At 68.9% G+C, this 23,129-nt stretch overlaps 2 protein-coding genes across 3 annotated transcripts; one reads left to right on the top strand and one right to left on the bottom strand.

Moving 5' to 3' along the window:
• The first annotated feature begins 753 nt into the window (after positions 1-753).
• PRSS57 (serine protease 57) lies at positions 754-2,702 on the top strand. Its single transcript, XM_084498599.1, has 5 exons — positions 754-848; positions 983-1,136; positions 1,345-1,489; positions 1,834-2,094; positions 2,169-2,702. The coding sequence occupies exons 1-5, from the start codon at positions 782-784 to the stop codon at positions 2,493-2,495; spliced, it is 954 nt and encodes a 317-aa protein (XP_084354725.1). The 5' UTR covers positions 754-781; the 3' UTR covers positions 2,496-2,702.
• A 2,191-nt stretch (positions 2,703-4,893) lies between these two features.
• FSTL3 (follistatin like 3) lies at positions 4,894-17,670 on the bottom strand. 2 transcript variants are annotated; one of them, XM_084499060.1, is made up of 5 exons: positions 16,537-17,670; positions 10,376-10,561; positions 7,653-7,868; positions 6,110-6,337; positions 4,894-6,010 (listed from the first exon to the last, which is right to left on the bottom strand). In XM_084499060.1, exons 2-5 carry the CDS (start codon positions 10,515-10,517, stop codon positions 5,958-5,960), a joined length of 639 nt encoding a protein of 212 aa, XP_084355186.1. In that variant the 5' UTR covers positions 10,518-10,561; positions 16,537-17,670; the 3' UTR covers positions 4,894-5,957. The 2 variants fall into 2 exon arrangements, with proteins under 2 accessions (XP_084355186.1, XP_084355185.1); XM_084499059.1 differs by lacking the exon at positions 16,537-17,670 and adding an exon at positions 13,998-14,149.
• Between the last annotated feature and the right edge of the window lie 5,459 nt (positions 17,671-23,129).

A 23,129-nucleotide genomic window follows, 5' to 3' on the forward strand; every position in this document is an offset into this window, starting at 1 on the left:
CTGACACAGGAAGCCCGGGCCGAGGCTCAAACCACGGCGGTGTGAAGAAATCCAGGGGCGCGAGCTCCTCACACACCCTGGAGTGAGCCCAGCTCCACGGCAGGGGCACCACAACCATGGGACCCCCAACCATGGGACCCCCAACCATGGGACCCCCAGCTGTCAGACCCCTGGCCCTCCCAGCTGGGGATCCGGACCAGGGGCTGCAGCCCCCGTGCATGGGCACAGGCCCAGAGCCACGCAGCATCCCTGGGGGCTGGCAAGGGCGCAGCACGCAGCAGCCAGGCCACCGCCAGTCCTGTGGGCGCTGCCACATGCTGGAGAGCGTCCCCGGGCCATGGCAGGGCCCTGCTCGCCCCCGCTGCGCCAAGAGCAGGATTTCATCCCGGTTAGTTCAAGGCACGAGAGCAGCCAGGACGGGGCTGGAAGCTGCTCCGCTTTCACTCTTCCTTCCTTAATCCGCTCCCCTCCCAGCGAGCAGCCTCCCCGATCCAAGGGAGGCTGCCGAGCGGTGCCGCAGGCCAGGCTGGCTCCGCAGCCCTGAGGACACTGAGCCTGAGCCCCCCCCCCAGGTCTGCAGAGCCCCCACAGACCAGAACATTGCAGTCCCCATGCCCCCCACTCCATCGTGATTGCACAAGGCAGCAACACCCTGAGGAGGAAACCCGCCAGCATCCGCACCGTGACTGCGCCCACAGCACCCCCCTCCAGGGCTATTTAACCCCCCCCACGCACCCCAGGTGGCCCCACAGGAGGTGGCAGAGGCCCACACCGCACCAGCATGGTCACCGCTCTGCTCATCCTCAGCCTGGGGGGCTCCGTGCTGCTCCCGGCGCTGGGCCCAGCAGGTAACGGGACAGCCGGGGCTGCGGGGCCGGTCCCCCCCAGCCAGGGTGGGGACGAGGGGCCTGGGGCTGGAGCCTGAGCACCCATGGGTGGCGTTGGGGTCCCCCCGCAGCCGCTGAGCGCCCGCACCCCCCAGGTGCCCGCGGCAGCCGGGTGATCGGGGGCAAGGCAGCGCTGCCCCACTCCTGGCCCTTCATCGCCTCCATCCAGATGGACGGGCAGCACTTCTGCGGGGGCTTCCTCGTCTGGCCCAAGTGGGTGATGACGGCGGCCCACTGCCCCATCCCCAGGTGAGCGGTGCTCCGGGGGGGGCATGGGCTCCGGTCCCCTCCGCAGGACACGGCGTGGCCCCGTGGGGACCTGGCCCCACAGGGATGGATGCTCCCATCCTGGAGGGGTTACATGGCGCTGGAGCAGCCCCCCCGCCTGCCCGTTCCCCTTCTGCTCTCCGTCCCCGGGGGCCCCCAGCCCACTCACGGTCCCCCCCCGGAGCCGCAGGCGCAACCCCTCGGTGCGCGTGGTGCTGGGCGCCCACCGGCTGGAGCAGCCCGAGGAGTCGCAGCAGGTCTTCGGCGTCGAGGAGTCCATCGCGCACCCCCTCTACGACCCCCGCACGGTGGACAACGACATCCGCCTGCTCAGGGTGAGCCCCGCGCCCCCCCGCTGGGGGTCCCCGGGGGGGGGGTCCCGGCAGGTCCCCGCGCCCGGCCCGGCCGCCGCTAGGTGTCAGCGCTTCGCCGGGGAGCGGCGCTGGAGGCGGCCGAGGAGGGGCTGGGGGGGGGCTGCCCGCGCCCCCCCCGTCCTCCAGCCCCGGGGCGCGGGGGCTCCAAAATCAGCCGGGGCCGGGGCGGTGAGGAGAGGGGGCCCCGGCAGCAGCCGGGCTGGTCTGGGGAGGGTGGGGGGCAGGAGCTGTGTGTTGGGGGGTCTGCCCCGGCCCGGGGTGGGGGGGGGGCAAGGAGGAACCCGCGCCCCCCGCTCCCTGCCCAGCTGAACGGGTCGGCCACGCTGAACAAGTACGTGAAGCGCATCCGCCTGCCCTCGCCGCACATCGACCTGAAGCCCGGGACCGTCTGCCTGGTGCTGGGCTGGGGGGACATCTCCAACTACGGCGAGCGCCCCGAGCAGCTGATGGAGACCGACACGGCCATCGTCAAGCGCAGCCTGTGCCGCACGCTGTGGCGGGGCCGCGTCTCGGCCAACATGCTGTGCGGGGCCAGCCGCAACGCCACGCTGCGGGGCGTCTGCGCGGTGAGTGCGTGCCCGGCCCCGGCCCCGCCGTCCCGGGGGGATGCTATTCTGCCTCCCATCCCCTCGCTTCGCAGGGTGACTCCGGGGGACCTCTGGTCTTCAAGAGGAAGGTTTACGGCATCGTCTCCTTCTCCGGGGAGAGATGCGGGGACCGCCGGTACCCTGACGTTTACACCAAGATCTCCAACTACATCGACTGGGTGCACCTCATCGTGCTCAAGCACCGCCACCCCGAGGGGCAGCAGAAGCACAACCCAGGTCCAGGGGCAGCGAAGGGTCCCGGGGCAGGTAGACTGCGGGGGCCAGCAGGGGGGCCGAGGCATCGCAGTGGCCTGGAGGCTCCCAGGAGGGCAGGGAAGGGCTGGGACACCCGGGCCCCCCTCCAGCTCCAGGGGCTTTGATGGTCGATGGGAACTGACAACCAGGGCTCACAGCTCCTGCCTCAGTTTCCCCACGTGCTCCAAGGCAATGCAGGAGACTGATTTTGACTGTTAGTGAGGAGCCAAGCATTCCCCTCCTGCCCCCTCCCCGGCTTGTACAAAGAGTCCCAGCACCCTGATTCCCCTCTGGCAGCAGCATTTTCCTTCCGCAATAAATCCTCCTTCCCAGCCCGCTGTCCGCTCACCTTCCCTCCGCCAGTCCCGCTCAGCCAGCAGAGCCCAGCCCCACTGCTCAGCCCCCTTTAATCCCCTCCTGGCAGCTGGTCCCAGTGGGGCTGACTGGGGCCCTTGCCCTGCCCGGGGCAGCTGCCCCTCGCCTCCTGCCAGGATTTCCTTCCTCCAGCTTTCCCTTCTGTCCTTTCCCTGCCCCGCACTGCTGGCACGGGGAGGATGGGCAGTGCCACCCCCGCAGCCCCTTTCTGGGTGTCCTGCTGCTCCCCCCCACAGCCCCTCTGCGCTGGTCCCCAGCCAGACCCCTGCCTTGTCACGGGGCAGGGTTCTGCAGAGCAGGGGAAGCAGCAGAGGGCAGGACCAGACCCCGCTCAGCACCGGGCACTGCCATGAGCTGGGGTCTGAGCCCTGCGGGGTGCCCCCAGCAGCGTGGCGCTGCCTTCCCGTGGGGGCCAGGCTCCTCGTCCCGTCCCACCCTGTCCCATCCAGCCTCATCCCACCCCGTCCCACCGCTCACTCGAGGACCCCCCATCGTGAGAACCACAGACACGGCCCGGGGCAGGTCGGTTCCCAGCACGCCCGCTCCTGCCCGCGCTGGCAGAGGGGCCGGGGACACCTCCGGGGGGGTCCATCCTCACCCCCCGCCCTGCACGCCGCTGGCACGGGGATGAGCGCCGACCCCGGGGGTCAGGGGCCGCGTGCGAGCTGCAGCAGGGTCTGAGCCAACGCACACAGCGCACGGCTCCTGCCCGGCTCTGCGGCCGTCTCTGGGGACGACGGAGCCGCTCTCGCCCCTGGTTGTTTGTTTTATCTGCAAATTGCTGGCACGCCACAGCCGCGGGGCGCAGCGGCCCTGCCTGCGGAGGGTCCCGGGGGACACTGGGGCTGTGGCTGTGCCACGGGACATCCCTCGGTTGGGTGGTGCGGGGGGCACAAAGGGCAGGGCTGAGATGTCCCCAGAAAGCAGCCCCCCCTCCGGTCCCCGTGGTCCCTGCACTGGGGAGCTCAGCACCCTGCCGTGGCCTTGGGGACACCGGGGACACCGGGGACACCGAGCAGAGGCCGGACCCTGCCAGGCTGCCAGCCTCCGAGGAAGCCCCAAATCCCTGTGGGCTCCCTGGGAAGCCACAGCCCCGAGGACGCTGGGGCAGGGCTGCCAGCCTCGGGGCTTCCACACGCTGCTGGGAACCCTGGGGAGCCGGCGCTTGTCCCGGCTCGCCCCAGACCACCCAAAACACGGAGGGAAGGAGCCGCCTGACTCACGGCCGTGCTCTGGGAGCCGAAATCTCCCGCCCATCAGCAGCACTGACGTCGCTGCCGCAGCCCGTGCCCGCCGCCTTGGCGTGGGTCAGTGCCAGCAGCCTCGGGGCCAAAGCCCCAGGGCCAGGGCTGGGGCGGGAGGAGGAAGGGGGCTGGAAGCCCCCGGCCCCCTGTGCTGCAAACACTGGCACCAGGGAAAGCCCCGGCCGAGCCCTGGCCGTGCCCTTACACCCACCCCGCAGGCAGGGAGCGGCTCAGAGGCGAGCGGGGCAGGTACGGGGGTCGGGGTGGCCGGGCCGTGCGCTGACCCCAGCCCCGGGGCAGGGGACCCGGCCGGGGGCACGGCCGCAGCTCCTGGCGTCCCGCGGGAGCCAAGCCGCAGGCTGCAGCCCGGCTCCTGCGACTGCGTCCGCCGGGGGAGCGTCGCACATCAGGACTCAATTAATGGCAGGAATTGTTTTGTGAAATACCAAACCCTTACGGCACTCACTGATATTAGGAACATATTTGATTTGCATTGCTGGTTGCTCTCTCTTTTTTTTTTTTTTTTTTTTTTTCCCTCCTCTCTCTCCCCTTTCCTTTCTTGTTGCTGCTCGGAGAGACTTGGCCAGGGTGGAAAAACCCCAACACAAAGCTGAAACAGATGCTGGCGGTGGCCTGGTGCAGCCGGGGAGCTGGGGCCGAGCAGGGCGCACTTCACCTGCTCCCCGCCACAGGGACACTGCCTCTGCTGCCAGCTCGGGCCGGTGCCCACACTGGGACGGCCATTACCGGGGGGGGACACAGCTCCTGGGACGCGCTGCCGCATGCACCAGGCACCCCCCTGCACGCCCCCCCCCGCCCCACAACTGCTGCCGCCCTGCAGGTCCCACGGCACGGGGGCACAGCCCCGTGGGATGCAGCAGCACAACAAAACCAGACCCGCAGCACCTTTTATTCGTTTTTTAATTGTAATCCAAATTGTAACACAGCCGTAAAATGCTCCTAACAATATGGAATAGGAAATGTATATGTTCCCATAGCTTCTGCCTCAGGAATTGGAACACAATCATACAAAAATAGAAAATAGGGTATTTATATATATATATATTATATATATATGATATTTATATAAAGGCAACAGCTTCTTGGTGTCAGAGACGAGATGGTATTTACACAGGTCACAACGCGCACAAAAAGAGAGAGAAGTAACAATAAATACAGAGGGAGTGAGAGAGCGGTGGGTGCGGGAGACGGGGGCCGGAGGGGGCTGCGCCTGCCCCAGAGCGGGGCCGGGGGTCTCAGGGACGCTCCTGCCCCGTGCCCCCATGGGGGCTCCGCAGCCCTCTGCCCCGCAGCGGCCCGGGCTGCTCGCCGGGGGTTTGGCCATGGAGGGGTGAGCGAGGGCGAGCAGCAGGCTGCGTCCCCATCGCACCGAGAGGGCTGGAAGCCTGGTCTGGGTGGGCCTGGGAGAACCTCAGCTAACATCAGCTTTAACAAACACGCGCTAAAACTTCAGGGGAAAATGACATACACATATACATGCGCATATATATATGTATGTGTGTATAAAAATATAGACCTATCCCTCCCAAACCCGGCGCAGCTCCGTGCTCCCTTTCCTGCTGCTGGCAGCTGGGGCTGAGCCCCTCCGGGGAAAGATAAAGCGCAGATTCCCACTTGACCCCGAGGTCCCGGCCAGAAACGTCAGCAGAGTACCAAGAATTCAATCCAAAAATAAATAGGCCCGGGGCGGCCGTCCAAGGACACGTGGGGGGGGCAGCGCGCGGCGGTGCGGACGCCCCCTCGACGCCGCGGGCACGGAGCAGCCCGGGTGGCCCCACACAGCCCCGGCACGGCTGGCAGGGCCGGGAGCCGGGCCCTCTGCGACTGCATAACATACACAGATATAAATAAGGACCTTTTATCTTAATAAATATCAGGTATATGGTTTGTACAATATACACATAATGCCCCTGTCTCCTGGGTCCGGCCTCGCGGCGAAGGAAGGATTCACACGTAGTTTTCCTCGGCGTTGTCCGTCTCCAGGGAGAACTTGGCCGCGGCTGGAAACGGGGGCAGAAAAGGGGGAAAGAGGTGAGTGGGTGCAGCAGGGGGGCAGAGCCCCTTGCTGGCGGCCCCCCCGTGCCCCGCGCCCTGCTCACCCGAGCAGCTCCCGTAGTGGCGCACGCCGATGGAGCGCCCCAGGTGGCACGTGGCCCGCCGCAGGTGGCACGCCGACGGGTAGGTGACGTTGTTGTTGCCGCACAGGGCATGGTCCAGGCTGGTGGGCTCGGGGCAGGGAGCCGTCCGGCACGTCACGCAGTGCGCGCTGCCCGTCTGGTCCACCACGCAGGTGTGGGTGCCGGGGCACACCACGCTGGAGCAGGACTCTGCGGGGAAGCACAACGGGGACGCAGCTCAGCAGCCCCGGGCAGGGACCTGGCACCGCCGGCCGCGCGGGGACGAGGGGCAGGAGCCGTCCGTGCCGGGGGGAGCCGACGGCCCCGAAACAGCACCCGAGAGAGGGCGCGGGGCTGGAGCCCGGCTTGGCCGACGGGACCTGGCTGGGACAAGTGGCCCCACGCAGGTGCCTTGGCAGAGAGAGCAGGGGCGGCGAGGGCCCGCAGGGGCAGGATCAGGCCCCGGGCAGGGCTCGGAGCCGTGCAGGAGGGCGGGGGGCTTTGTGCACCCCCAGCCCGCAGGCCCTGCGCAGCCGGCCGCCCCCGTGGCACCAGCCCCACGCCGGCGCGGGGGCACGGCCGGGCCCGGCGTGCTCCCCGGACGCTGTAAACACTGTTTGAAGCCTTCCCTCCTCCTTCCTCTATTTTCCTGCCGGATTGGAAGGAGACTTGGCATCTGCAACTCCCAGCTCGCAACTCACATTTCTTGCCCCAAATTTTACTGTGCAGTCCAGAGCTTGACAGGCAAAGCATTTCAGAGAGGAGGGCTGGCAAAAATAATCATAATAATTCTGACAGTTCTTGGCAGGGAAAGGAGGATTACTGCTCTCTTTAACAAAACAACAAAAAAGGGGCTTGATGTTTGGAAGTGACATTTTACGGACTGCTATTCCCCAGCCGCGGCGAGGCCGAATCCCCCGTCGCACTGACGAGCCGCTTCGGCATCTGAGGCAGCTCCTCGGCCGCCCGGCTCTCGCCGCTGCGTCCCCGCTGGGGTGCCGGGGCCGGGGCCCCGCAGCGGGTGCCAGCTCCGAGCCGCTCCACCCTGCTGCAGGCAGCGGCGCGGGGGCGATGCTGGGGCCAGCGAGCTCGGCCGCGAGTGAACTCCTCCGCGCAGCGCTCAGGCGGGGAGATGCAGCTGGGAGCCGGGGGCCGGGCTCATCGTCCCCCGCCGGGGCATGGCAGAGCCCCCAGACCCGGGCTGCGGATCTGCTCCTGATGCGCCACGGGAGGGGAGGGCACCGCAGCGGCATCTCCGTCTCCAGAGGCTGCAGCCTCGGTGGCTGGGTTCACGTTAGCCCTGGCTTCCTGGGGTGGGAGAGGTGGGGGCACTGTGCGGTGTGCGGGCAGCACGTGCCCGACCCAGGCGGCCTCTCACCCCTGCAGAACCTCACAGGGCACCGGGAGAACCGACGGGCGCGTGTGACCTGGAGCCACGCAGCACTGCCGGGCTCCGACCGCCCTCATGGCACCGGGAGCCGTGGGGAGCGGGGATGGGGCAGGGCAGGGGCACGACCGAACCTACTTTTGCATTTGCCCTGGTACATCACTTCCAGGTCGGGGTGGTCTCTGCACTTGGCCGTCAGCAGGTCGCACTCGTCCCGGTAGGTGTAACCGTCGGAGCCGCAGACCTGCAGCTTGCGGGGCAGGCTGGAGCAGTCGGGGGCGCAGGCGCACTGGGGCCGCCCGTGCTTCATCTTGCACACCTTGTCGGGGCCGCACACCACCCCCTCGCAGCTCTCTGGGGAGAAACAGGGGGGAGGCAGCGCGTCAGGACGCGGCACGGCCCCGCGGCACCGCGCCGGGGCTTACCTGGGGCTGCCCCCGGGCCCCGCGGGGGCTGCGCCGCGCGAGCGCTGCCTGCAGCAGCATCTGGATCTGCTCAGCGCTGCGAAGGAGCAGGTCGTTGGCTGCGGCGCTGAGCTATCATCCAACACTTACCCCAGCCAGAGAGCTGGCCCTCAGATCAGCACCAGCTAATTCATTTCTATGTATTTATTTTTTTGGAAGGAGACATTTCTTTTTCTTATGCAATGGAAAAAATCTATCTCTGTAAGGCCCCAGATCCTCCAGAAGGAACTGGGCTTTGCGAGTTGTCTGGGCAATCAAGAGCTCCGCTTTAATCAGACAATACCCAGCCCTGTTTTGCTCCAGGCCTCCGTGACTTGAACACAAGAGCGGGTCACGGCAGCGAGCGGCAGATCCCCCGTCCCGTCCGCTTCCCGGCGGGAGCAGGCGAGACAGACGGACGCATTGTCCCGCGGGTCGCCTCCCCGCAGGACGGCGGCGGGGCTCAAAGCGCCCTGGGGCCACCGCGGCCCCGGGAGCAGGGGACAGAGGGGGCCCCAACGCCGCCGGCTGCACCGGGAGCAGGAGGGGAGCAGCGTGTGGGGCAGCTGCGAGCCCCTTACCCCACGTCCGGACACCCCCAGCGTCACCCCAGAGGGACTATGGGTGGCCCTGGGGACGGGGGAGGCAGGACCCAGGTCTGTCAGCACCCGGAGCGGGGAGGGAAGAGAACCCCGAGCCCGATTTACCCCAGAGCAGGAGGGATTCCCGCAGACAGGGTGTGTGCTGGGAAGATGTCAGCGGGGAGATGCCTGGAGATAAAGCAGGGGGATTTCCCCGCAGAAGACTGGGGTCACCTGGGGAGACGGCAGGGGGAGGTGGGGAAGGGGAAATCCCCTGTCTGCTTGGCCCAGCGTTCCCAGGGGAAATTCCCCGGTGGGAGACGCGGGGAGACGGGCGGTTTCCTGGTTTGCTCCTTGATTTCCATAGCTGGGGCCTGCCCAAAATGGCTCCGAGGGCAGGGGCAGCGCGGCAGGGACAAGACGGGGCACGGAGGGGCCCGGCCCCAGCAGCACACGGGACCCTCGCTGCGACAGCACAGCACGGCCCCTCTGTCCGTCCGTCTGTCCGTCCGCCCCATCTCAGTGAGGCGGTGAGGCTGCAGAAGCATCCGCCCGTGACCCGGCCCCATGGCCTGGCTCTCCCGTCCCCGCTGGGTCCCTGGGGGGGACACCGCGTCCCCGGCAGCTGGAGCCAGGAATTTCTGCAGCCCCCGGGGCCCGGCCAGCGCCTTCCCGCAGGGCTCGGCCGCCCCGGCTGCTGCTGTGGGGCCGGCGGCTGCGACCCCGTTACCCTGGACTGACCTGGGCCAGCCCCACGAGCCCGCAGCGGGCACTGCCCTGGCCCCCAGCTCTGCCAAGCCCCCGGAGCCCGGCGGGGAGCACACAGCAGCCCCATCTGGATGGGACCAGCAGGGCTTTTGGAGGGGTGGAGAGTGGCAGCACATGTGCCAGCCGGGCTCTCCATCCATTTTCCCTTGGCTGCCTTCTGCCCAGGTCCTGCTCTCTGACCACCACGGTCACCCTGTGCACCCCCAGCCCTGCTGCAGACCCCCCTGGCCAAGGAGCCTCCTCCAGCCTGGGAGAGCAGCCGGTGCCAGCGCTGGTGCCCCTGGCAGTGCCCAACCTCCCTGGCTGCCACGGGGAGAACACCAGGGCCAGGACCTTGCCAGATGCGTCCCCAAGCTCAGCCAGGGCGGCTGAGGCCAGAGGAGCTCGCTGGGGGCTGAAGCACTGAGGGGCGGCGTGGAGGCGCTGCAAGAGGCTGTTCGTTAAGAGCCTTTTTTTTTTTTTTTCCCCCGCTTTAAGCAAATAACGAAGTGACCTTCCAAAGACCTGCTCCTGACTACTGTGGTCAGCAGGTCCTCGAGCATGTTCTCACACGGCCACGCAAGTGCGACGAGGGGATCCGTGCCTCCGGCGTGCGCCAAAACATCTGGAGGGCCTGGAACTCACAGCTGGAGAGTTTCCATTTCTGGAGCTGCCCGTTATATAAAGCCATTTCACACACACGCGCTGGGAGGAGGAAGGGGGAGCGGAGGGGAAGAAATAGATCTTTTTCCCTTAAAAAATACTGAAAGAAGTTTCCCTTTAACCAGACCTGGAGAGGGCAGCAGGGCCGGGAGGCCCCAGCAATCTGTCAGCCCAGGAGCCACAGGGCAGGGTGCGCGGCCCCGTGCCCCAGGGGCCACAAAAGCGCACGTGAAGTGAGACCAACCCGGGGCTGGCGGCTGCACCACGAGCCCAGGCCCCTGGCAGCACCCTCCTGGGGACCCAGGAAGGCACTGGGGGACCCAGCCCTGCCCCACGGCTGCTGCATTGCAGGCTCAGCATCCTCCCCAGCAGGGGGCTCAGCCCCAGGGGCCTCCCCAGCCTGGTGCCCAGCAGCGGCCGCGCTCACCTTTGCAGGGGTGGCAGGTCACCAGCCCCAGGAAGCCCAGCAGGCTGATCTTGTTGCCTGGGTAGGTGTAATTAGACCAGGCCACGTCCACGTTGCCGTTGGCGCAGCATTCCTCCCACGTCACGCCCGTTTTCAGGATCATGGTGCACTTGGCCTCCTTCCCCTGCTGCAGCCAGCAGATCCCACCTGCAGAGAAGGCAGAGGATGAGGAGACCCCAGCGTGGCCCTGCCACCTCCCCACCACCAGGGCACGCACGGGCTGCTGCACGGGGAGCTGGCCGGGGGAGCTAACGGTGCCCATGCTGCGCTCGCCCTGGAACAGGACCGGTCCTGGTCCAAGTGACCCCGCCAGCCCCCAGCACCACGTGCGTTCCCACGCAGCCCGGCCGGCACCCCAAAGCCCCGCCAGCAGCACGGCTGGGTGGGCACCCTGGGGGTGCGATGCCCCAGGAGCTGCCCGCCCGGTGGGCCAGCACGGGGCCCTACAGCCCGCTCCCCGCAGTGCAGCCCAAGGGGACAGAGAGAGCAGGGCCGGTGGTGCCTGCACAGCACCACGAGCCGGCGTCCCCCAGCGTGCACCAGCGTCCCCTTGGAGGGACCGACCCCGCACGCGGGAGCCCGACACACACCGCCTTTGTGCGGGGCCGGCCGGCAAACAGGGCACTTGACACAGCCCCTGGGACGCAGCCAGCCCAGCAGCATCTGATCCCACTGAGTCAAAAGCCTGTTTGTTCCTTAACCTCATGAGCAAATCATTTATACTTTTTTTTTTTTTTTTTTTGTGAGTGATTCCTTTGCAATTTCCGCCTCTGCGAACCAGCCTCTTCTGACGCTTATTTGGGTTTATGTTCTCATTAGCTGCGTTTGAGGTTTGCTAAACGGCTAAAGATGTGAGGAAGGGCTGGGGGCAGGGCCGCATCCTGCTGCCCGACACGCCAGCACGGGGCTGGAGCCGCTCCCCTCCAACTGGGCTGCCCTGATCCACAGCGGGTGTCAGCACCCATCCTGGCCCCCTGTCCCCTCCCATGAGCCCCATTTCATTTTGGCCTTAAGCACGAGGGGCTCTCGGTGCGGCCATGGCCAGCAGCAGCTCCCCGTGGGGACCGGAGCCCATCCAAACCCTGACAGCCCCGAGCCCCAGGTGTCCGGGAACCCCAGAGCACCTCCAGAAGTGGCAGCAGGGCCAACGCATCCCTGCCATCTGCACTCCATCAACCTGCCTAATCGCTCTCCTTTACAATCTCCCATGGCCCCAATTCCCCCCATGGTACTGAGCCAGAAGCTGGGTGCCAGCTCTGGACTGCGCTCACGCTGGGGCTGCCCCCTCCTGCCCAGACCCCGCAGCCCCCGGGGCCAGCAGTGATGCCGACAGCAGCTCCCGTGGTGGATCAGCGCGGAGCCTTGCTGAGGACGTGGCTGTGGCAGCCACACCGGCATCCCCCACAGCCAACCCTCACACCAGCGGCAGCCCCAGGAGCTCCGCAGCAAAGTTTGATCCTTGCTTGCTCCCTGCGCTTCTTCGGGGCTGAGAGGAGCTCCAGCAGCAGCCCAAACACCGCGTTTAGGCAGTGCAAAAGCTGGGGCTCTGCGCCGGTAGCACCTGCCCCAAGGCTGCGCGCACGCGGCCAGCCCAGAGCTTCCCAGCCCCAAATCCCTCCGCAGCTTTTCCATGGCCCATGGGTGCCTGATGTCCACAGGGAGAGGCCTCCAGGGGAGGCCCCAGGACATCCCCACGGCGAGGCACGGTGCTGGGGGACAGGGTCTGCCCGTCCTGGGCGCTGGACGGGGCCGCCCCATTCCCCCTGTGCTGCTTCGGTTTGTCCCCAGTGCGACCCAGGAGCCCCCCCCGTGCTCCCAGTGCCCAGGAGGTAGTTTCCAAGTCTGATATCTTCCCAGCAGGGATCTCTGGCTACTTTAAAATAGTTTCCTTCGCAGATCATTTGCCAAAAGAAAGTGGGTCAGCTGCTCACATGTTTATAAGAAAAAAAGAATAAAAAATATTCAAAACACGGAGTCTCCTCTGCTGCTACGTAGGGGAACCTCCTGCCCCCGCCCCAGTGCCCAGGCTGCAGTGCTCCCCCATCACCCCATAGCCCCGGGGAGCCCCCGAACGCCCTGCACAGCATCAGCGGGCAGGAGAGCCCAGCGAGCTCCTCACCCCGGACCAGGGCTGCGCTCTGAACACATTTGGCAGCGCCCAGCCACGCCACGGGGCTGGGACGGGTCCTGATGCCACAACGCTCACAGCAAAGCCGCAGGGAGGCTGAACGGGAAGCGGGCCACAATGCAGGAGCAGCCCCGAGCCCCCAGCAGGCGAGCAGGAGCCACTTTCACACCTCCCACAGGGCCAGCTCCTGCGGACACGGGAGCGCCTGAGCCCCCACAGCTCCCACTGCACCCGGGTGGCCGTACCCACGGCTGCGCCCACGCACAGCCAGGGCAGGGAAAGTTGGGGACGTGCTGCAGGCTGAGCCCATGGCCACGGATAGGTGGGGGCAGTGCGGGGGCTCTCTGGGTGCCCCATCCTCCAGGTTTCCCCAACCAGCGAGGCTGCAACGCTCCTGCCCGCAGCGGGGCCTGGAGGGCAGCATCGGGGGGCTTGTGCCTGGGGCCTCTCGGTGTTTGAACTGGACCTCGCCAAGCAGCGAGTGGAAATCCCATGGGCAGGGGCGATGCTAAACATGATCCTGGGGGCCAAAGCCCCTGCAGGGACCCTGCGGGAATCCCCCTGGTCCTCTGGGGCACCTCGACCTGCTGCTGTCCTGCGAGCCCTGCTCCCTGCCCGCGCTGGCAGCGAGTGATGGAGACGAACGTGACTGCACGAGGAGGAAGACGGAAACTCCAGCGCTGCAGCAGGAGAACCGAGGCTGGCAGGCAGCGACCTCGGCTCAGCACAGCGGGGCTGGCAGGGCCACTGCGATCCCGGCTGGCCTGGGCGCTGGTGGCTCCTGCGAGGGAACGGCCACCGAGCCACCGGGCTGCCTCCGAGCACCGCGGAAGCTGCCGGTACGGCCACCCGACCCGGGAGGGCTCCGAGCTGCAAACTCCACACCCAAACCGGGAACCGGCCGTAGCTCGCGGCTCTTCCCATCCGGGCCGGGCGGCTCGCAAAGCACCGGGGCTCGGCGCTCAGCACCCCGGGGCGCTGAGGACCGGGACCGCCCCGGGCGGTGCTGCGGGGCCGGCAGCACCGGGGGCTCCGCTCACCTCCAGCCCCGAGCCGGGGGCCGGGACCGGGCACGGGCGCTGCCCCGACACGGGCCTCGCTGCAGCCCCGGGACCGCCGCGGCCGGAGGTGGCCGGGACGTCCCCGGGGCTCGTCGCGGGCGGGACGCGCGGGGCCGGCGCCGCGGGGCGGGGAGGCACCGGCGGGGAGCGCCCCCCCCCCCGCCCCGGGCCACCGGCAGCGGCTGCCCGGGGCCGGACGGGGCGCGCCGCGGGGCACAGCCCGGTAACGGCGCCGGGAGCAGGGGCCGCCGCAGGCACCTGCCGGAGGGACGGGACGGGACGGGACGGGACGGGACGGGACGGGACGGGACGGGACGGGACGGGGCGCGCCAGCTGCCGTCGGGCGCGGCCGCCCGGTGCCCCGCGGCCCCCCCCCCGGCCCCCCCGCACTTACCGTGCGCGGCGTCGCCGCCGGCGGGGCCGCAGAGGGCGAGCAGGCAGAGCGCCAGCCGGAGCGGCATGGCCGGGCCGGGCCGGGCCGGGCGGCGGGACGGGACGCGGCCGGGGCGCTCCGGGACCTGTTGCTGTGAGGCGGCGGCGGGGCCGGCGGCGCTATAAAGCGGCGGGGCGGCGTGAATCACCGGGCGGGGCGGCGGCGGGCGGGCCGGGGGGGCCGGGGGAGCGGGGGGGGGGGGGCGGCGGCGGGCGGCAGCGCGGGGGGGCGCGGGGCTCGGTGGCCGCGCGGTGTGGCCGCGACCGCCGGGCTGGAGCGCAACCGGGTGGCGATGGGGAGGGGGCCCCCGGTGGCGGCCCCCGGTCGCGGGGAGGTTCGGGGGCGCCCCCGGCACGGGGGAGCCGAGCGGCGGAGGCAACGTCGGGGCAGGAGGAGCGAGGTTTGTGCGGGGACAGCCCGGGGTGCTGCCGGGCTTGGGGCCCCCACCCTGCCCGCCCCCTCCAGCCGAGGCCGGAGCGAGCCCCTGGCCCCCGGCCCCCCCCGGAGCCCTCCCAAGCAGCAGCTGGGTCCGGCCCACGCTGGATGGCATCCTTGCCTCGCAAGCAGCTCCGCGGCCCCGCTGGCAGCCCAGGCCGTGCCGTTAGGGAAACCGAGGCACAGCCGGGTTCTGCTTCCCTGGGCAGCACCAGCCCTTGTGTGAGCCGTGCGGGGAGAGGTGGGGAAAGGAGAAGAGCTGGGGGGGGCACACGCCCCATGGCGCACAGTGCCACCAGGAGCGGGGCTCCTGCCTGGCATCGTCCGGCCTCGGTCCCTGCCCGGTGCCACCACGCCGGGATCACCAGCCCATCCGCACGGGGTGCAGCCAGGGTCCCTGCCCATCGCCCTGCACCCAGAGCAGAGAGCCAGGGCCACGGGGCCCCTCCTGCTGCCGCTCCAGGGGCCTTTTCCAGCCCCTTGAACCTCCCCGTCCCTCTGCGCCGTGCAGCTGAGGGGAACGTGTTACCCTTTGCACTGGCCTCAGCTGAGGTCATGCTTTCAGCAGCGCTGGCCCAGCTCTTTCAGGAGAGGGGCCCCATCCGGACGGCCCCGGGGAGCTCGCACCACCCCTGTGCTCCGGCAGCGGCCGCCCCGCTCCGAGCCGATGCCAGCACAGCGCGAGCAGCTCGCTCTGGCGCGGGGTCGGGCTGGACGAGCCTCGGTGCAGCGAGGCAGAGCAGCGCTGGTCACACGCCCGGGGAGCGGGGGCGATGCCAGCGGGAGCAGCGCGATTGTGTCCGCTGCCACCGCCACGTCCCCCCCTCCCGGGGGATGAGGACAGGGACCTGCACCGAGGCCGAGCTCTCTCTCCGCTTCTCCCCACGCAGCCCCCAGGGAGGGGACGCGAATGGGGAGAGCTGCGTTTTACCCCGTGCAGCATCACCGCGAGCCTTGGGGCTTCGCTGTCCTGAAGGGCCACATCACCTGTGACCAGCACATGGGGGCAGAGGCACCCTGCCATGGCGAGGCACGTGCTGTCCCCACGGACAGGCAGACCCAGGAGCCCAGCACACGCTCGTGGTGTGCTGCTGGCCCTGGGCTGGGCAGCACTGCCTCCCGGCCCCTGCCCTGGTCCCGGTCCCAGTCCCGGGGCGCCGTGCCCCCGCCTGGCTCTGCCGCCGCTCCGAGCGGCTGCCCATGTAAGGGCAGAGGGCTGGGGAGCCAAATCCCTGAGCTGGGTCTCAGTGAGAGAGCGGGCAGTGATGCACTCGCTCACATGCTCGAGGATGTCAGAGGAGCTTCGCGGAGGCCAAGAAGGGATTTTCCCTGGCTGTGAGCGGCGTTGCACAACCGGCGGCTCTGGCAGGGAAGGGGTCGTACCTCTCTCCAAGCCGCCGCATCTGGACGGAGCAGCACAGCTGGGCTCCCCGCTCCAGCGGGGACGGGAGGAGCTCGGAGGCCAGGAGGGGAGCAGGTCAGGCCCCTTCCTCCCAGCGCAGCGCAGCCTCGCCGAGGCCTTCCCAGCGCAAAGGGCAGCTCCGTGCTGGGGGCTTGGGCTCGCCCTGCGCCCGGCTCCCCGGGGAGCGCCGTCTGCCTGCTGGGGGCCGGGCGTGGGGCAGGGAAACGCTGCCCACGGTCCTGCCTCAGGCGGGGACCAGGGCAGGTTCTCGAGCAGGGCTGGGAGCAGAACTCAACCGAGCAGACTGCAGAGAGCCGGGGACGTCCTGCTGCCGAGTCCTGCTGTGCCCAGAACAGGACAGGCGGCAACCGCGAGCAACACAGCGGCACCGGCAGAGCGAGGGGAGAGAAAGTCAGACGGGGACCCCCGGGGGAAAACTGCCCGGCTGCAGCTCTGCTGCTCGAGGCAGGCGGGAGGAGCGGTGCCTGCGCCCTGCTCGCGGGGACGGGCAGGATGGGGCCCCCGCGCTGCCCGGCCGCAGCCCAGCTCTTGGCAGGGAGGGAGCCGAGCCCAGCGGCCCGCGCGTGGGGCTCGGGGGCGGCGGGAAGAGCGGGGACAAAGGAGCTCTTTGCAGCCGCAGTGAATGGCAGCCTCGCATCTGACCTTTTCTGTCTGGGTGTTGGTATTGTTCTGGGTCAGGCGGCTTCCCGTCAGCCTTTGGTCTGCAGCAAGATTTCAGGCCGAGGTTCAAGAGGCGGCCGTCCCCCCGGCACCCGGGCTGCTCTGCTCTCCTCCTGCGCTGCCGGGCTCCTTTAAGGAGGGAATCTCGTCTCTCTCATCAGTTCAGGCTAATTAAACTCTGCTAAACCAATTAGAGCTGCAATTTACAACAAGACATTCAATTGAGAAGCGTTTCTCACAGAGCCCAGGGTCAGGGCGCATGCAAAAGCGTCGAGGTTTCCTATCGGCGCTGAGGATTTGCTGGGAGGTTTTGGGCACGTCCCTCAGCGCCTCGGCCGCCGTTCCCCCCCGGGAGCAAAGCAGGCGGCCCCGGCAGCCCGTTACTCCCAGCACAGCCCACGGGGCAGCCTGCGGGGAGCTGGGGGCCTCGGGAAGCCAGAGGCTGCCGGGGACCCGAGCTGTGCTCAGGGCGATGGGGCCAGCTTGCTGCCTGCTGGGCACTCACAGAGCACGGGGGAGCCCGGCAAGGCCAGGGCAAGGCTTGGCCCCAGCCTTGGTTACCCCCCCCGAAAAGCAAGAGCTGAGCCCATGCTGCAGGGAGGCACCGGCTCTGTGAGCCCACGGCACCGTGCGGGGGTGCTGGGCCTCTGGTGCGCAGCTCTGCTGCCCGGCTCTGCCCCAGGGGGCTGGATTTTCTCCGCCGTGGCCGCACGGCCCCAGCCGGGCTGAGCGGGGAGCTGCCTATGGCTCACGGCTGCATCAGCGGCGTGGGGGAGCGCGGAGCCGTGCGATCCGATCCGCACCTCGATGGCCCGGTTGGGCACGCTCCACCCCCAGCTCTGACACGCAGCTTCGCCCCGCGCCCGGGGGCAGCAGCGTCACCGCTCCGAGCCTCAGTTTCCCCATCTGCTGCGGCGAGATAATGCTCCTCTGCTTGATCCTGCGCTATCTCACAGGAAGGTTGCATTAGCAGTTAGCTAATGCTTGCGAGGAGCTTTGAAGATGAAAAGCCGTGAACAAATGCCAAGAAGTGCTGAGCTGGATTCTCCTCACCGAGCAATCGTTTCATGTTACTGGGGCACTTCCACTTCTGCAAAATGAAAGAGGGCAGGGTGGGAGCCTGCGCGTGGGGAAGGGCGGGGGGCGGCGGGGCGCGCAGCTTCCCAAGACCTGCCCCTCCAAATCTGATCACCGTGCGTGGTTTGCTCCCATGCAGAACCCTCCTGCTGCTGCCTCGCCGCTGACCTGGCTGCACCCTGCGGTCGCTCGGTCGACGAGCAGGACCCAGCCCTGCCATGGGCGGCTTCGTCCCACACGCCCTCGCCTCCCGCTGCGCTCAGGGCCCTGCTCCTGCTGCAGCATCCTCTGTGCGCGCTGCAGCCTCGGCTTCCAGGCTGCTGAAGTTGCGGGGTTAAACAGCACCGCACCCCCCTCGTCCCGCAGCCCCCAGCCTGACGCGCTGCTCTTGGCCGATGATCTTCGTGCCCGTTTTCAGCGTGTTGTAAAAGGGCTCCTATCACAGGCGATTTGATTTAATTATTCGGGTAGGATCTCACAAGGCGCCGTGTCAAATGCTTAATTAAAGCCTCTATCTGTGCGGCTGCCCGTGCCCCCCTCGGTGCGGGCTGGGTGAGAGCTGCTCCCCCGGACCCAGCACCGCCTGCTCCGTCCTGCGGCCCCGCAGCGCTCGCTGCCCCTTCGTGGGGCTTGCTCCGCTCAGCCTTGGGTGCCGGGGAGGGTCCCGGGGGCACCCAGGGGGGTCCAGCCCCGTTCCTGCTCCTTGCCCTCAGCATCCAGGCTGCAGAGCTGCTGGGAGCATCCTCCCCGGGCAGTGCCCGCTGCTCGCTCCCTCCCCGCTGCCGTCCCCCTGATCTCTGGGGCTGCGCCCGGCCGGACCACGCTCACCCGACGCCTCTTCTCTTCCAGCACCTTCTGCAGTGATGCCAGCGGCAGCCCCCGCATGGGAAGGGTGCGCTGGGCTCTGTCCGTCCAGGGGGAGCACCCCAGGGGGGTCACCAAGGAGCAGAGACTGGGAGAGGTGGGCGAGGGGGGCACAGGGAGGTACAGGGAGGGGAGGCGGTGGGGACGTCCCGCGGGCCCCGCTCGCGCAGCCGAGGAGAAGTGGCTGTGTCTGAGGGAGCGCGGTTCCCTGAGTGGAAGAACAGATGTCTCTTGTCTATGGCTCGCAGTTGGCTCTGGTTTTCATCTCTCCTGTCTGTGCACACGCAGATTTATGGCTGCCTTAATTAGTTCCTTACAAAACGATCTCGTTGCCCACATGGCTGTCTGAGCCCCGCAGGGGGGCCGGGGCGGGAGGTGCGGGGGGCAGGAGGCCGGGGTGGCGCGGGGCAGCGCGGCCAAGCTTCGGTGGCCCCGGTGGCCCCGGTGCTAAGCCCAGGGCACCTGCCGGGGGCCGGCACGGGCGGCTGTGGCCAGGGGAGGGCAGAGCAGGGAGCCCAGCCCCACGCTGCTCCCCTGGGCACGGGGGGCTTCCACCTCCTGTTGCACGCACGGGACGAGCAGACCGGGCAGGGAAGCAGCGCGTCCACGCGTGCACAACCCCCTGGAGGCATTTGCACAAAAACAAGTGACTGCACAAACCCACCGCGTTCACACGGACGTGCACAAAGCCACGGCCACCCCGCGGGGGTGGAGGGGGGGATGCTCCAGGCACCCACGGGACGGCCGAGCGGCACCTCCGAGCCCAGCACCTCCCAGGGAGGCCCTGTCCGAGCCCCCCTGCCCGTCCCCGCTCCGTCCCCGGCCCCACCACGGGCCGGGAGCTGCAGCGGCTGCGTGGCCGTGGGGCTGCGGCCCCTCGGGGCTCTGCCCACACCTCGCGGGTTCCTTCCCCTCCTCGCCTCGCCCCGTGCCGGCCCCAGGTCGCTGCGCACGCACGGTGCCGCACGGTGACACACTTTTCTGAGTAACTTTCACAGGCACGCCGTGTAAACAAGCCGTGAGTCAGCGGCCGGCCGCCCGTGCGGTTTCCCCAGCGTAAACGCTTCCTCTGCCGCGGGGGAAGGCAGGGAGCAAACCCAGCCCGGAGGGGAGAGCCGGCAGCTCCGCAAAGCGTGAGGAAGCCGTGTGGGGCTGAGCCGGGTCCAGCGGGGCCGAATGCCAGCACAAATCCTCCCGGTCGGCGAAGCGGCTCCGCGGAGGGGCCGGGAAGGCTCTGCCCAACGCCGCTCCAGCAGCAACGTGTGGGCAAGGGGGGGGCTCGCACCCACGCCACTGTGGCCACTCGAAGCCACCCGAGGGAGCGGGGTGACCCATGGTGTCCCGTGGGCACGGCCAGGCTGATGCCGACCCTGGCCCCTGCAGTGGTGCGAGGAGGGGGAGCGGGGCTGGGGCACCCGGGGACCCAGGGGCTTGGCCAGGGAGGGGCAGAGGCGCTGCGGGGCCCGTCCCCCCCACAGAGCCCCGTCCGCCCCGCAGCTCCCTTCAGCCGAGCAGCCTGATTGCTTACATAGCCCAGGCTTGCAGTAAGTAGAAAAACATGTTTTTCGCATTAAAATTTCCCTTGAAAAACAATGGTTTAAATTAAGCGTAGGAAAAGAAAAGCGAAGAATCCAAAAAGAAAGAGAAAAAAAAAAAAGAAAAAAAAAAAAAAGAAGAAGAAGAAGAAAAAGGGAAATTTTTGGTGGAGCCCAAAAGCAGTCCCCTGAGACCCAGAACTTTCCCCCGGGCTCGCAGAGCTCCCGGAGGCAGGTGGGCTCCTGCTCCATGCCACAGCCCGCGGCCCCCGGGGGCTGCTGGAGGCCGGGCTGGAGGCTGGAGGCTGCGTGGGGAGCCGGCAGGGAGCCAGCACCCCCGGCCCCTGGCATGGCCGAGCCGTGGTGGTGCTCAGCACCGGGCTCAGCCCCTCCGTGAGCGCTGCCAGACGCTGCCGGGGCGGCATCCAGACCTGCGGGGCGGAAGGCTGGGGAGGGCGAGGTGGGGGATGCAAATCGTCTGATCTGTCTGCGAGCGAATTCAAAGGGAGGCCGATTCAAATCCGCCGTGACACGACTGGTTCGGGGCTGGCAGACGATCCCTGCAGTGCTTGTAACAAATCTCGCCGCTTTCCTTTGAGTGGCCTCCAATTTATTAATTAAAATAGGCAATTATATATAATCTGGGTGGAGGGGAGCAGGGAGACCAGCTGCACCAGTTATTCTCCCTCGGCAGGCGGGGCGCGGGGAAGGCACCGGGGAGCGAGCGCTCCCCAGGACCCGGGGCAGGGCGCAGGATGGGGCCCGTGCCCGGAGCTGCCCCCGGTCCCCGGCCCGACACGCCTGGGCAAGGAGAGCCAGGCAGCGGGGATTTCGTTCCAGCAACCGCTTGATTTAAGAAGACAGGGCCCAGAGGCCAGGGCGGTTTAGCAAATGACCTGCCCACGTCACCGGGGAGGTGGTAGCAGAGATGGAACCGAGCCCGAAGTCACCCGGGATCTGCTGGGAGCGCTCGCTCTGCCTGCCCTTCCTTGGGAGGCAGGAGTGTGGGGGCTGGAGAGGGAGCCCAGACCCCTTCCAAGCATCCTCACCCACCCCCCCGTGCTCTGAGATGGGAACACCACGGGCAGGAGACCCCCGGCTTCTGCAGAGCACCGGGAGCGTGGTGCGGGCGGAGAGGGAGTGCCACGGGGAACACGTCTGTGCAGCGCGATGTCTGCGCGCAACATCTGCATGTCTGGGATTTATCCAAGCACTGCAGAGCTCGTGTCAGCAAATCCCGCGGTCAGAAGGATTTATCCAGAGTTTGTTCCTCTCTGCCGGGCACGCTCACGCGGGACGGCCCCGGCGCTGGGGCTCCTCTGCCCACCGACCACCCTGGTGCGATGGGCGCTGGACCCCGGTGCCACCGGCACGGTGCCACGTTGAGCCCGGCCGTGCGGCGCAGCGGGTCCTGCCCAGCCCGCGTGCCCGGTGCACACGGACACTCACCCGCACGCACAGGCCTGTGCCGAGCCGGAGCTGGAGCCCGTGGCCGCCCCCCAGCAGCGCCTGGCACGGTGGCACCGCCGGCATTAAGTAACGTCTCGGGCGGTGAGCTCATCGCCAACACCCACGGCCGGGCGCTGCGAGTGGCCGCGGGTGGCCCCGGCCCTGCCTAACCCCGCCAGGCGCCCTGGGACCGCGCCACCACATCCGCACCGGCTGCGGGAACGCTCCCTGCCCCGGGGCCGGCGGGCACCGTGCGCCTGGGCACAGGGCACCGCTGCCTGGGCCAGCTCCCATGTGAACGCCAGCCCTCCTCCACCTCCTCCTCCTCCTCCTCCTCCTGCTCCGATCCCGGGCGCAGCACCGCTCTCTTTGCCTTTCCCTTGATGCCCAGGCTGCAGCTCCTGCCGGGCCCCGTGCTGACCCCGCTCGCAGGGGAGGCCACCAGCCCAGCGCCGTGCGCCCCCCGCTCCCCAACACCCAGGGGTCTCGCTGCGGGGTCGATGCACGCACAGGTTCCCGGGAATCCAAATCCCTGGGTTGGGATCACGGAGGGGCACGCGTCCCCCTGCCCCCTCCGCATAGCCCCATGTGCCTCCCACCCCACCCCACCCCCTCGGGCAATGGCCCCACGATGTTTCCCGCTGCCCTCGGCCTCCCCCCGTCCCCGAGCGGGGCGGTTGCTCTGCGTGCCCGGGGATGGGGCCGTGCCTGGCGCTGACTCGCCGTTAATTTGGGAGGTGTCACCCCCCCCCCCGTCAGGGCTCTGGGGTGGGGGCCGCTGCCGCCTCCTGCAGCGCCGTGGGAAAATCTCCGCAGCCGCTGGCCCCGCGGGGTGACTCAAAATTCCGACCGGAGCCGGGCAGCCCCGGGGCAGTGTGGGGGGGGCACGGCCGGCTCCACAAACCTCAGCCCCGGGGTGCGCCCCCCCCCGGGCCCCCCTCCCCGGGCACACGTTGGGCTCCCGGGGCCGGGGCTGCCCTCGGGAGGGAGCTCGGCGCGGCCCCGGGGCAGGGGCTGGGGTCGGGGGGGGGTGAAACGAGCGGGGGGGGCACGGCCCCGGCATGGGTGGGCGCCTCCCTCCGGTGATGGGGGGGGGGGGGGCGGCCACGGGACGTGCCTGCAGAGCCCCGCACCCCCCCAGCACCCCCATATCCCCGCACCCCCTCCCCACACCCTCACCCCGCACCCCCCCGCCGCCGCTCCCGCCCCGCCGCCGCGCCCCCCCCCGGCGGCAGCGCAGCCCCGGCCGGGCCCGGTGCCGCCGGGAGCCCCCCCCCGGTGCCCGCCCCGGCCCCGGCCCCGGGAGCCCCCTGCCGGCTGCCTCGTGCACGCGCGGGGGGCGGGGCGGGGGGGGACGGGCTATGTCCGGGGGGGGTCGGGAGCCCCCCCTGCCCCCTCCGGGTGGTTTTTGGGGGAGCGGGGCGCGGGGCCGGGCAGGGCCGGGGGGGGGAAATGAACGGGGACGGGACGGGAACGGGGAACGGGAATGGGAACGGGACCGGGACGGGCACAGGAACGCGCCCCCGGCCCCGCCCCGCGCGCTTGGCCCCGCCCCCAGCCCCGCCCCTCAGCTCCTCCCCCCGCCCCGCCCCTCTTTCCCCCGCGTTCCGCCCCCGCCCCTTTTTGTCCCCTCCCGGCCGCCGTCCCCTC

Source organism: Aythya ferina (assembly GCF_964211825.1).
Source record: "Aythya ferina genome assembly, chromosome: 26".
Taxonomy (NCBI): Eukaryota; Metazoa; Chordata; class Aves; order Anseriformes; family Anatidae; genus Aythya; species Aythya ferina.